We start from the raw sequence: 13,759 nt of genomic DNA, 5'->3' as shown, positions 1-13,759 counted from the left end.
ATCTTGAAAGAGTAGGGCTGTCTCAAGCCCTTCAAAAACAGTTATTTGAGAAAATGTAATTTAGATTGCTAATGTCATCATCCAGAATTCTCCCTGAAGCACCTCACGCCTGTCATAAGATGGAGAGAAGTCACAGGAACTAACCTGCAGCATGTGCATCTTCACTTCCATTGAGGTCTTCCCAACCCAAGAAACATTGCCTGTGAATTTGATGTCACAGTCTGGATATATGATCTTCTTGCACAAATCTACAGACAAACAGTAGACGTTACTGGAGACAGATCACTCGTATCTAATATTAGAAAGACTGGATTCTCTAAGACCTTTTTGTGTTCTGCAAGTGGCAACACACGCTAAGACAACCCAGAAAAGACAGTTGTTGCAAGGGACCACACTGCTAGCCTGCAGCTTCTGCCTTATCAGACTTGTAAAGCCAGAACAGAAGGAGGAAGTAGGCATACAGGTGGCAGAGGGATGGCAGGCCCATGGAGGTGGTCAGCAAAACATGTGACACAAGCAAGGTCCAACTCCAACATAACAAACACTGTTCAATAATGAAGCTAAGAAACTTACGTGCCAAAATAAAACCAAACACAAAAGCACAGGAAGCATAAAGGTTGTATTTTGAAGGGAAGAGAAATATGGAACGCTGAAAAGCATCTACAAAACCCTCTTCTCTCCTCCCTTCAACAAAAGCCACAGTACTCAGAGTTCAAAGCCAAAACAAGATGAAGTGAACTAAACAGGAGAGGGAAGAAGGTATCCTCAGTAACAACCATGGGAAGGCAGTAGCTGCTGAAAGAGTAAGACAAACAGACGAAACCATTTCTAGTGACCAAATTGCCACTTACTGATTTTATCCACCAGAGCTGTAACTATTGATAAGGGAGACCTTGGCTGCATTTCCTGCTTTGTGTGAGTGTAGCAAATAAGAACTGTGGAGAGACCAAAACCAGAGTCAGCTCTTTAACAAAAACTTCAGTGGAGCAGATCAAAGACATCTTTGTGAAGCACGAGAAGTACCTGCAAAACACAAACTAAAGTATCATACACACATTGCACATCAGTAGGAGTGCACATGACTTCCACATTTTCATGTATGTAACTCACAGGTTTGCTACAAAGAAAACAGTGATTCAGCAGCTGTCTCAGTTATATGCATATTTACTCACTATAAAGAGAAATTTAGCTGAGCACTTTAAATCAACCCATCGCTCCACGTCCAATCCAACGTAATCTCTTCCCTCTACCCCTGCAGCCCACTGTCTCAGATCCTTCCTACTTTCTGTTTTGATTTCATGCAGGTTGTCCAAGGATACATGCTATCTGAAGACTTATTTTCAAATACTGATTCCTTTAAAGAGGTGCAAATCAGATAAACTGTGCCTTACAGGCATGAAAGCATAGTCAGAGGTATTTATCACACTGTAACTACTACTAGCCAAACCACTATTTAAATCAATTAGCTCTACTCGTAAGAGCACATCCAAGTAAACAGACTCCTTAGAGTAATACAAGGCTGCATTTTTTTCTACTACTCATGTGATTTTTCACTCAACACGAATTTCCATAATCAAAAGTACCTGTTTGTACTTAATGAGATAAGAGAGAAGGAAGATCTCTGTCCTTCCAGGTAATCTAAGATTTTTTTTTCCCTAAAATTACTGAAGTCACAATACTAAAAACTGTTATGCCTATCAACTCATGCCATCAGTATGATTAGTAAGAGTCTGAATGGGATTTATCTGAATCCTATTGCCAAAGACAAAATCTAGAAGTCGATCAGACCTTTATGCAGTACATCTGCCGAGATCACAGAATATACTGGTGGGGAGGGGGGGGATGAAATGGTGCATTTTCCTGTGAAAACTGCTGACCACCATCCTGAATATTGTGTAATTGGGACAGAATTTTGATTAACCCAAAACAATACATCCCCAGTGGAACTGACTGAAGCCCAGAATGACTACAAACAAGGCAAAGGCACTCTGTGCTGCAACAGGAAAAACCTAAGATCTTCACAGATTTCCAGGGAAAATAAACAAGGCACAGAATGAAAACCAGCCTCATCTCATCTACCAATGGATGGTAGCCAATAGTTTCAAGTCTCCTTTTCTAATTCAGGACAGGTACTGAAGCCACTATCTTCCACATCCCAGAAAGAAATATAAATCATCTAGCTATTTTGTCTATCCTTGACAGATAGGTGACATGCATTCACTTGTTTCCCTGCCTTCTTCAATTTTGCCCATCTGGACCCATAGAAGGTCTGTGTCTTTCCTGCCAAAAAAACTGTTCTGTTCAGAACTTTCCCTTAATAAGCACTTCTTCTTTGTCAAAAACCTCCATCAAAATGCTCCCAACCAGCTACAGAACTTTGATGAAGGAGGAAGTCACCTGGTGACATTCTAAGAGAAAAGTATCTCCAAGTTATATTAACAACCTAGCACTTATTTTAGCTGCAAAACAAAAGTCAAAAATATTGAACTTTTAAAGACCATGAATAAATGAAAAGGAGAAAAAAATTAAGAAAGCTAACTCATGAAACAACTGAGTTATTTTTACCCTTAACATCGATTTGGAGACAGAATCCAAGAATCTACAACAAGTGTTTTTCATTTGTTCTCTATGGATACATTCTGTTCTTTCCAGATTATACTCCCTTCTCCCCAAAGGAAGATTAAAATATTTGCACCTCACTATCTGTTGGGTTTTGTGGTGGTTTTTTTTTTTAAGAGAAAAATCATATGTTTTAATTAGAAATAGCACACACTGCAAATTTTTTCTGATTTAACACTGAATACAGAGTCATAATACAGGATCATTTCCCAGTAAATTATTCTTGTAGCTGGTCCCTTACAAAATTGGCAGAGGCAAGAAGCTGAAGCTGAGCAAATTTGCTTCTGTCTGTTCTTTATCATCCTTCCTTCTCTTTCTTTTTTTCCTTCCCCTTTGAGATAGCACATTGATGTGATTCCTTCCCTGAGATCATACTATATCATACCAAACAGTGCTCAACAGTACTCAATCATTTTGTCTGCATTACTTGTGCATTCTTTACAAGGGCATAGATACATACCTCCTAAACTGTCAAGATCTTCAAGTATCCTTCCAAATCTGTAAGATACATTTTTTTGACAATTAAATACCTACATCCATAGTAAATGAAAGTTAACACTTTCTGTATGTGTAACGTCGTTGCTTTGTTACCTTACACTGTTGTGTACGTTCAGGTACTTTTCTCTTATTTCAGGTTGACTTCCTAGAGGCAGAATAACTTCCAAGTAGCTATCCTTCATTCTCCTAGGAGGGAGATCTTCCTGCTGTTTTGCCAGTAAAGTATGAAGAGCTTTTCTTTCTTGCATTGCTTGCACATGATCCCTGGTAAGAAAAAAACACTCCATCTGAAGTATAACAGAACTGCAACCCTAGATAAAAGATGTCACATTGAAGATTATCAAAATGAAAACAAAAAAGTAGTAAAAATAGCAAGACACAGTAAGTGTGCCTTGAAAAGAAAGTGAAATGCACATAACGAGATATGCTAAGTAAGACTACTGCAGAAAACTTTTAAATAGTTTTGTGTAGAACTGGCAAGCCCATGCTTTGCACTAAAGAGATGAACAAAATTTATCTAATTCTGAATGGTACCAAAATGGTTCCCCTTGAAAAGAACAAATCAGACATAATTTAACCTATGAGGTTTTGTGCATATTCATGTCTTCCATAGCTACTGTTTCACAACTCTTCCTACAGTGCCAATTTTAAAGGACTGATTATCAACTTACAACCTCTCCCAAGAGGTAAAGCAGATGTATAATGTTGTTTAGTGCTAACAACAAAGAGAACTAATCTGCTAAGACTTGCTATCATCCACAGGTCACTTCTCCCTTTACAGCATGAGTTCATACAGCATACACTTGATCAGCAACCTAAAGAAAAGAGAAAATTAATCTATTTCTCTCTTCCTACCCAGTCATCTTACGACTATACGGGAAAGTTATAGAAAGAAACAATACAGAAAAGAGAGCACTACCCTTCAGAGCTGCTTTTCCAGCACCACCAAGTCAGAGGGCTTGCAACTCTCACAAGGGAGTAAGAGCCAACTTATTATCACTTCTTTCCAATCTACCACGTTGGTTCCTTGCACAGGTATCTACGAGATATAACAACCTTACCCAACATTCTCTCTTACCTGTTCCTCCAAAGTTCCCTCCCCTTAAAAGTGCAACCTGACTGAACAAAGCAAGTATTTCATAACATCCCTAAAATCAACAACAAAGCATTAAAAACCTGAGGGTTAAACATGCAATAGTTCTGGTATAAAGCCCAGGAATATGCAAAACTATGAATCCATTTCATAGAGCAAGAGAAGGCATAAAACACTAAGTAACTAAGGTTAATTTTAAACTTGTGGGTATGTGCCATTCATTCAGTTGTGCATGCTGCATTGCTGAGATCTGAGTGCCAATGTGTTTAACAAAACCAATTTTAAAAAAAACTGAACGAAAACAACAGAAAGAACCTTTTCACCAAAAAGAAAATTTGTCTTAAGTTTTGACTTTGGATGAATTCTGGGTATTAGCCATTTACGATGAAGACTTTTTTGGCTTGAGTTTTATTTTTGGAAGAGGAGAGGCTAAAAGCAGTCAAGCTTCAACATATTTATATTCCCTCTTTTCTGTTTAATAATTTTTTCGGAAATATGAATAATCCATGATCAAAGAGAGTACAAGTCTAGCAGAAAATTTCAGTTACTTTTGTTTCTTTGTTTGTTTGTTTTAAATACGAAATATGGTTTACCTCATCTGGGCAACATGACTACTGGAGAGTTCGGAGAAAACAGAAAGATAACAACCTCCTCCAGAAGGTTAATGTTTGAAGTTTTGCCACTGCATAGAAATAGAATATACTAGATGACTAAGGAAAGATGCAACGTTCAAGATGATGCACCTTTATGCTTTTTGAAAGATTTGTTTCCAAGGTCTTTCAGTGAAAGGTTTAGGAGAAATTAATCAGAGAGTAAATCAGAAACTTGTCTACAAACACAGAGAAACCAAACAATAAAAATTTAACTATATTCTGTTTTCACCAGTCCCATCCTGGCTCCTCTGAGGTCAGCAGCAGAACTCTTCTTGACTTCAGCTTCAGAATGTACTCTTCAATATACGGAAGTATTAGGCTCAAGGCAGTAACATTTTGCAACAGATAAATACCGTTACACACCGCAGTACCAGTCATACAGTAATAATACTTCATCTAAGTATTAACTAATACCTGCCCTAAACATTCTGAGAAATTACATTATTTATTTCTGAAATGGCCACGACTCTATCTAGACGATAATTAGCAATGAACAGATTAATAGTTTTAATTACAATTTAAGTACAAAACCAGAATAAATATATAAGCAAGATATTTATTTCTAATACAAAATACACCGGCATTTACAAGAGAAATCACGAACCGAAGTTTCCTTTTAGCAAAATTAACGGCTGAAGGCATTCCTCCAACATGCATCTCTCCCCTCTCCCAGCAATCCAGATATATGTGCATCAGTCCTTCCCTAGTGCCCATTTCGGGACCCCTATCAAGGTATTCTCTTAGGTTTGTCCTCTTTAGTGATTCTGTGGTCTAACTCGATTAAAGCACTGGCTGTTCAGTCTCCACGTACATCAACTCCTTGTCACTCCATTTTAAAAGTGGGATCTCAAAGGCTACGTGATCCATGTCCTCCAAACCTCCCTAGATTAAACCCGTCATTCTCAAGCACTGTCAGCTATGGGCTCCCCAGCTTTACTTCTTCAAGGTAGTAGAAGTATACAGCACTCTGCAAACCATTTCTGCTGTATTTTATACAGCACAAAAGACGTACCTATCTAAGAAAAACACTGCTGTGGTGATTCTGGCTTCAGTCTGCTCTCCTTCCAGGGTGGGGGCAGTGAGGGAAAAGAAATGGATGGAAGATCAGATTTGACCAGAGCCCTCTCAGATCTCGATCCTCGGATGGTATTTCCATACGGCGTAGTTTCTCCCCAGCCATTCTGGGCTGCAGGAAAGGCTGTTTTAAAAATCAACTTCTAGAGCCCTTTGCAGCTGACCTACCAAAAATTTCAAGCCCCCTCATGCTTAGATACTAGTATTAATAGGTAAAAATTAGTTTCCCAGATTCAGGCATTTTCTTTAGTGTGCCTATAATCCTGTTTAGACAAACCTAGTCAGAAGGCCTGGACATCAGACACTCCATCCAGACAGGCCTCTCCATTTCCCCATCAGTGCACAAAGTGTGAAACAAGAGCTCAGCAAACACAGCCATAAGAAAATCAACAATCAATGCAATAAGTATGGGACCAACCAAACCGCAATACGTCATTTCCCCAGACTGCTATACTGACTTATTCAGAATTGTTAACAGTAGAAGATTACAGTCAACTCCGGCTTATTCAACATAATGGAGGGGGAGGAAGGTAACCTGCATAAAGCCAAAACATCAATGATTTAAATTGTATGTAAATTAACCTAAAATTAAGTTACAGCAGAGAAAAGAAATGCCCAAGACGCTCCTGACTAAGGAGACACAGACCTCAAGCTGACAATTTTCTAAAGTGACATGGGTGCTGCCAGACCATTCATAATGCAGCCTGCTTCACGCTGAACCAGCTCAGTTGCCTCTGAATCCAGTGCAGGACAAATCCACCATGTGGGTAATGCACCAACAGATAAGTCAAGAGTTAACAACAACATAACATTTCCAGTCAGATTCCACAGCTCTTAAACTTCCATCCCATTCAAAGCTAATGGGAGAATCTTGTAAGCATCAAGATCAAGTATTTTGCTTCTTTGGTGCTACAGATCTTCTGCAAGAGAAATCTCAGAAGTCTGTGATCCACAAAGTAACAATTCAGAAACCTTGTTTACATCACTTTTTGGCTTGGATCTTTTTTCTTCCTCAGTCAGCAAGCTAACATCGTTAACTTCCACTACCACAACCCTGAGCTCTTCCTGGGTTTCAAAAATGAAGTAAAATACATTTAATGTACACTGTACCTCCAGTTGGTAGATGCTCCCACTATATCCCTCAATCTGCTCCGCACTGAAAAAAAAAAAAAAAAAAACAAAGCAAATCAAGCTTAGTTCTGCAGGTGATGAACGTGAGGTTGCCTGGTGCTAAAAGGCACAATCCTCATCCCAGAACAGAAAAATTAAGCAAATTCATGCAAATAGCAGCCCAGAAACAAAAGTTTGGCCAAATTCACTGATGCTGTTAGTAGGCATATCACAATAATGGGTTGAGTAACATGATTCCGAGGCTTACTGTGTACAGCCAACGAGTGTTTGTTAATGCAATCAAACACCTGCAATGCTAATTAAAAATTGAAAGAGACAGCGGATCAAGATCAGATTGAGAAATTTTGATGTGAAAATATTTCAGCCTCAACACAAACAAACTGTGGAAATAATAAAAATCAGAAAGTCATAAAAGAACATAGAAAGGAACGGTGCAGCTGGGAGACAGGGAATGAGGAGAGTACCTTTTAAATAATCCCACCCACGAAGAGCAGGTAATGTCAGATGATTGCCTGTTGCCAGCAGGGTCTCATAGCCTAATTTTTTAGCAGCCTCAAAGAACAGAGTGTCTTTTCAGACACTGAAAACAGGCCTATAAAATTGCTTCTGGCACTGTTTGCACTATCAGAGTTAATGCTAGCTCTGCACAAGTTTTTCCTAAATTTCAAGAATAATCTGCACACGCAGTTTTTCTACTCCTTCCTCGGATGAGGCTATTAAGTGTGCTAAGGTCCCATCAAATCTATCAAACTACTCCATCACTATCAGGCAAGTGAATGTATGCTATTTGGAAACACCTGAAAACAAGCAGCAACAATTCCCAGGCTCAGAACAGAAGAAAGTTGAGAACTGGATAGTAGGGATTCCTTACTTATTTATGAAGTTTTCTATACAAGGAAGTTCAAATATTAGGACTAAATAGCTAGGGACAGACCAAGGAAGGGCTACCAAAAAAAAACAAATTTTACAGTGAAACAGAAGAAGGGCTGCTGGTGACTCACAAGCTGATCCTTTATACTTCTAGGTTATTAGACATGATCAGACTTGGCACATTCCAAACTAAATGCCCAGTCAGAGTATTCACAGTGATCAGCAAGCTGTCCTGTGAACCCCGGAGCAAGCAGAGCCCGATTTCCTAGGTATTTAAATCACATACCCCTCCCTCAGCCCGATCCACCCAGCTCTGTCCACCTCCTCCCCATACAGCCACTTCAGTTTCTGCTGCTTTCCTGCTCAAGTCCCCACACCTCCACCACTGCAATACCCCCAACCTACCCCTTCTTGTTCCTTCCCCTGCAAGACCTTCAGCTCCCGTCCCTACACCCCCAGCCCGCTTCTGTTTTGCCTGCCCTCTAGATAAGCACCGGCATGAGCTAGCCTGGAGCTACTCAAGGCTGGCTGCCAGCCAGCACATAGATCCCAGTCACTTGCCAACTGCCAGCAAACACCATGGTCCGTGGCTGACCCCAACGCTAGCTCTGGCACCCTAACGGACCTCTGATTCGCAAGCCAATTCTCACAAAGCACGTGGAAACGTGTTTCTCCTCGAGATTTGTGCTCATCTATTTTGGCTAACATCAAGCAATAAAAGGTTCTGGAAGAAGAGGGAGATGAGAAGATAGGCAGACAAAGACAAAATAGATTGCTTAGGCCTCATTTCTTTAGGAAATTAGGCTAAAAACATGTTTTGAAATTAGAAGAGTTCCACTACCAATTCTAAGAACAGAAAAATTTTCAAGGAAAGAAACTGATTGAAAATCTTAGAGTTGATTTTTTTTTGGAAGGGCGGAGGGTCTGATTCTTTTTTTCTTAAGAAGCAGCAGGCTTGTTTACAGAATAGGTACTACTTTCCTGTTACTCACACTCCACCTGTGAAGCTGCCATAGCATGCATTCGAGCAACACAGTGTTAGCAGAAACACTGTTATAGCTTCTAGAACACAAAACCTCGATTTTCCAACAGTATGCAGACTGTGCTGGGATGGAGGGGGAATAAACAGTACTTTCTCTTTGTTTAAACCAGGTTCATCTTCCCTTTCAACTCTAAAGAGGTAAAAAGCTCTGAAAAAAATCTTGGGTCCAAACCTGCAAACATGTATGTACACCGTTAGTCCCATTTAATACTTCCGATTTCCATTTTAGACATACAAGTAAACATTTGTCAGGCTGAGACCACATAATTTTTATTTTAACAATAAAAGGACAAAGTATAAAAGTGTTCCTAAAATTTTGCCAAACTAAATCTAGTCCATTTTACAGGCTCCCAAGTACATAATTCTTCTCTTTTTTCACTGGGAAAACTATATTGCTCTTCTAGATATTAATTATTTTACCACAGAAATTTAAGTAAGTAATTAAGCATGAAAATCCATAAACTCTTTCTCTTTTCTCATTTGGCAAATGTCTTAGATGTGCAAAACAATTACAGCAAATGGGTTTTATCCATCATTACCACGTTGCATATTTCACGGTATCTCCTAAACTGTGGTCAGTGGATCATTAATGCCAGAGCAGCAGGGCCCGCGTTTATTTGCACTGTGCTGTGACGAAGGACACAAGGGCAGCTGGACAAGGTCACTGCATTCATCTCTGCCAATGAGGTCCATCTCCCCTTGTGCTGGTGCTCCCCAGGCTGTATCCAGGTTCAGGTAGACCGCTAGGATGTATTCTACCACCAGTTCGGGTATAGAGCTTGGTCTGGACTTCAGTGAAAGATGCAGATACAAATGTCTAAAATGAAGCTAGGTACTGCAGGAGTTGCTATGTAAGAGATTTTGTATCCCACAAGCCTCTTAGAAATGTGTTATCCAGCACGCCACCAGAAATACAGGGTGCTGACAGAGATCTAGTATAACAATATTGCCACAAATAAGATCAGAGCCATTCACTGAAGGCAAAGAGGCTTTAAGCAAGTCGACAGAGAAGAAGAATAGCATTTTATTTTTCATGAATGCTGAAGTAAGGAAAAACAGTAGCTGAGTAAATTTAGCATTATAGCAAATATTAAAATATGTACAGATTACCACAACACACCATTATTCACATCAATGGGTAAGTGTCCTGTGGAGCGGAAAACACAGGTTAGATTAACAATTAAAAACAAAATGCAAATTACACCTATTAAGGGGTTACCTGATTATTCTACCTGCTTGAGTACCATTTATGCACGTGTTCCTTAATTTTAGTAAGCAACTGTAGGCAACCTGTCCTTCCCTGATTTACAGTCAGTATCTTTGTGTTTTCAAGTGAGTTCGTCCTTTCCTTCAAAGCCACCTTTTCGGTTCCTTTGACTACTGGCTCTGTGCAGCATCTGCTTGCAGTGCAATTCCAATCAGCTTTTCAAACTTGGTGCTACCGTGTACTGGTGACAAACACTATTAACTTTGGAAAGAATATCTGGGGCACTTTTCAGGAAGCAGGATGAGAGTTTCTCAGAGGAAACTTCCAAAGTCCTGCTTGGTGTAGCCTTTGGGAGAGCCATGGAAGAAATGAGGGCATTCACAACTGGGACCCAAAGTTGGGAGGAAGCCTGTGAAAAGCTAGTAAGAATAAGTATTTGGTGTTTTGTGAAAGCATGGATACCAAATTAAAGGAAACTAGTTTACATATCAGCAAAAGTTTGTATAACATTATTTAAATGTTACAATTTTGGAACAGAATCTCAAATATTTACAGTTATTGTAGTCCAAAAGTATTAGTATTCCTTGGAAACAAATCAGAGGCAAGGCCAGGATGGCCTCACTGCTTCACTATTTTTACTGGCCTTCTGGGTGGTATCATTAGTAAATATCCAAATAAAAGAGCAAGGTAATATTTGCAAGCATGCAATATTCTGTATCCTTGCTTCTCTCCTTTAACCTCCCAAATGACTACTTATTAACAATAATGAAAAAAGGGTCTGTAACAATGAATAACCCTCATTTTCTCTTTTACTGGATAACCTGTGGTTTCTATTTAGACAACAAAGGGGAAAAGAAGATCTCAGAAACAAGCAGAACTCCATGAAGGAATTATTTGTACCTGGCTCCAGCCCTTTTCCTCCTCCCCTTTTCTCAGTACACGGGATTAGAACGCAAGAAAACTTTTTTAAAAGCTTCTAAAACAGGAACATTATGGTTTATTACTATTAGAGTGCTAAAAAAATCTTTCAACACAAAGCTCTATTGACAAGAGCATTTTCATGAGGCAATGCTGCTGATCTGATTAAAAGATTTCTCTAAGTTTACAAAATGAATGGTATTGACACATTAAAAGTTCTCTAAGACATTATTTCCACTCAGTCCCTCAATTTCTTGGCCATTCTCTCCAGTCACCATAGTACCTGTCTGTACTACGTTGACTTTCTATCTAGAGCCAACTTGAGAAGCAGTTGTCCCTCCAGAAAAGAATCACACGCTCTTCCAAGACTAAAGAACCAGACGAGCCCCTAAAACTGCAACTTCAATCATTATGCGTATTTGTTGCCATTAATCTCCAAACATTTCTAAATCTTCCTAAGTACAGCCAATTTTTTTACCTTCAGACATGTCAGGAAGCACTGAGGAGCCACTGGTCCCAGAAGTGAGTGTCCTAGCCAGAATAGAAGGAAGTTTCCTCATGGTGCACAACCTATAGGTAGAGAGGAAGAATTTAGTGTCATTAAAACTAACGCCATGAAAATAATTTGGAGTTATTTTTGGAATGGCGCTCATTACTTCAGAAACCCCACTCCTTATTTCTAGCCTGATTTTTAGAACCAGATACAACCAGCACAACAGTGCAAGCCAGCTGAAATTCCAACTGATACCTGTCCTTACCTGAAAACAGGAAGGAAGAATGATTCACTGGTGGTAACTGTTCTCCTCACTGACTATTCAGATGCCTTGGGACAACCCACTTAGACTGAACACCAGCTTCTACCCTGTAGACATCCTAACAGAGACGGGGTCCGTGTGCATCTAGGAAATCATCCATGACCCTAATCATACACTTCTCCTGCACTTGGCTGGTGTGCACACCAGTGGAAGGTGGAATATCCCAAGGGTATCACAAGGCCTCCCACACAGTCCCATTCAGCTAAGCCTGGTCTTCTCCTCCATGTACTGCTGCAACTCAGAACAAGCCTAAAGTGCAGGATATAATCCTCTTAGCTGTTCAGCAAGAAGGGACAACCATGAAACCCTTCAGAGAATGTAATCCGCCAGCAATTCAGCAAGTGTTCAAACAGGTAGCAGCCAGTGTGACTCCTCCAGGCAAGCAACTGTGTGGTAACACAAAAATATACAGAGGGTCAGCAGCAGTAAAACCCCTCATGACAGTTCACAGCCTTATCCTGACAAGCAACATGGGTTACCTGTCCCTTAATTTTCTTCAGCTGAGGCGGGGGTTTCACCTCAAAAAAGACAAAGAGGCTCCAGCCGAAAAGCAGGGCCATGTACACATCTCTATGTACATACCCCTCATGTACCTATCTACACATACATATCATGTACACACAAGCTTCCTTTGCCTGCAGGTATACCAGAATTAGTTAAGAGAGTAAAAGGGGACACACCAAAACCCGCTCAGAAGCCAGCAGAGTCTCGTTTGCACGAGATGCCATTAATGGCGATGGTGAAAGCTCTCGGTAACTGACATAGCTCGTGCCTCACCGCAAATGACTTCCCGCTCAACCCAGCCCGCACCCCCGCAGGATCTGATCAAGCTTGGTGCCATCCGGACGCTCCCAGCGAGGCGACAGCCGCTCCCCACGCAGAGGGGCCAGCACTGACGAGGCCAGGCGCCATCACCCGAAGCCGCGCAGCCGGCAACGCTGCTGCAAGTTTTAGGCTGCCGCGCCCTGACATCGCCCCGCCAACCCACGCACCGAGCCCCCCGCACGGGAGAAGGCACGGCAGCCGCGGGGCGGGGGTCGGGGCACGGCCTCCCCCCCGGCCAGGGCGGCGGCCCAGGGCCCTGCTGGGGGGAACCGCCGCCTCCTCCCCTCAGGGAGCGGCCTCTCCGCCGGCCGCCCCCCGCCCCGGCCCCGCCGCCGCGGGCAGGGGCTAAGCGGCACGGGGGCAGCCTTACCGGGTGGCCAGCATGGTGCTCGCCGCGCTGGGGCCGGGGCCGTCAGCGGTGCCGCCGCTCGCCCCGCGCCTGCGGGGCCACGCCTGCCCCAGGCACGCGGTCCTCCAGCACCATAGACTCGCGGCTCGCCTGGCACAGAACGTGCTCCGGGCACCGCCCTTCCACCGCGACGCTCTACGCGCTCCCCTCGCCGTTCCCGCCCCCGGGCGGCTCCGGGCCCGCTGGGCGGTACCGCTCGGCCCCAGCCGCCTGCCAGCGACCGCTTCTTCCACACAGGGGCGGGCCGCCGCTCCCTCCGTCTTTCTCTCCCCCGTGCGGCGCGGCCGCTCTCGGGGGCGGAGGTTGGGCCCGCCGGCGACCGTGAGGCGTTGGGCGGGCTCCGCCCGTCGGGCTCTGCGTGGGAGCTGCTTTTAATAAATACCGTGGTACCATTATTTTTTTGTTAATACTCCGTGTTAGTTCCACCGTGCCCTGAAGAGGAGCAGCTGGTGGGCGCGCAACTGGGCGCTGCCCTGGCACCAGGCCCAAGTCCCGCCGACCTACCCCCGAGGCGGGCCTTCAGCAGCCCCCGGAGGCGCCCCCCAAGCCGACGGGGCCGCCGCGACCGGCCCAGTCGCCAGGCGGGTGTGTGCAGCCGGGGCACG

General features: G+C 42.7%; 1 protein-coding gene across 7 annotated transcripts in view; it reads right to left on the bottom strand.

Annotated features, from left to right (window-relative positions):
• Positions 1-13,345, bottom strand: part of ACOT9 (acyl-CoA thioesterase 9) — a 37,990-nt gene extending 24,645 nt beyond the window's left edge. The window contains exons 1-8 of one of the 7 annotated variants that reach the window (XR_012677485.1): positions 13,116-13,339; positions 11,584-11,675; positions 10,101-10,127; positions 7,048-7,093; positions 3,211-3,381; positions 3,080-3,117; positions 852-935; positions 145-248 (exon numbers count right to left, since the gene is read on the bottom strand). Coding sequence is in view for 5 of the 7 variants with exons in the window: in XM_075174985.1 (XP_075031086.1) it covers positions 145-248; positions 852-935; positions 3,080-3,117; positions 3,211-3,381; positions 7,048-7,093; positions 10,101-10,127; positions 11,584-11,675; positions 13,116-13,129 (576 nt within the window). In the remaining 2 variants the exon portion in view is untranslated. Of the gene's footprint in view, positions 1-144; positions 249-851; positions 936-3,079; positions 3,118-3,210; positions 3,382-7,047; positions 7,094-10,100; positions 10,128-11,583; positions 11,676-11,863; positions 12,682-13,115 lie in introns of those variants that run through there. The other 6 variants (XM_075174985.1, XM_075174955.1, XM_075174967.1 and 3 more) reach the window with 6 other exon arrangements.
• Positions 13,346-13,759: the final 414 nt, after the last annotated feature.

This window comes from Calonectris borealis, chromosome 1 (genome assembly GCF_964195595.1).
Source record: "Calonectris borealis chromosome 1, bCalBor7.hap1.2, whole genome shotgun sequence".
NCBI classification, from domain to species: Eukaryota; Metazoa; Chordata; class Aves; order Procellariiformes; family Procellariidae; genus Calonectris; species Calonectris borealis.
The sequence above is the reverse complement of the archived record's forward strand: the minus strand, read 5'-3'. Positions and strand labels throughout refer to the sequence as shown.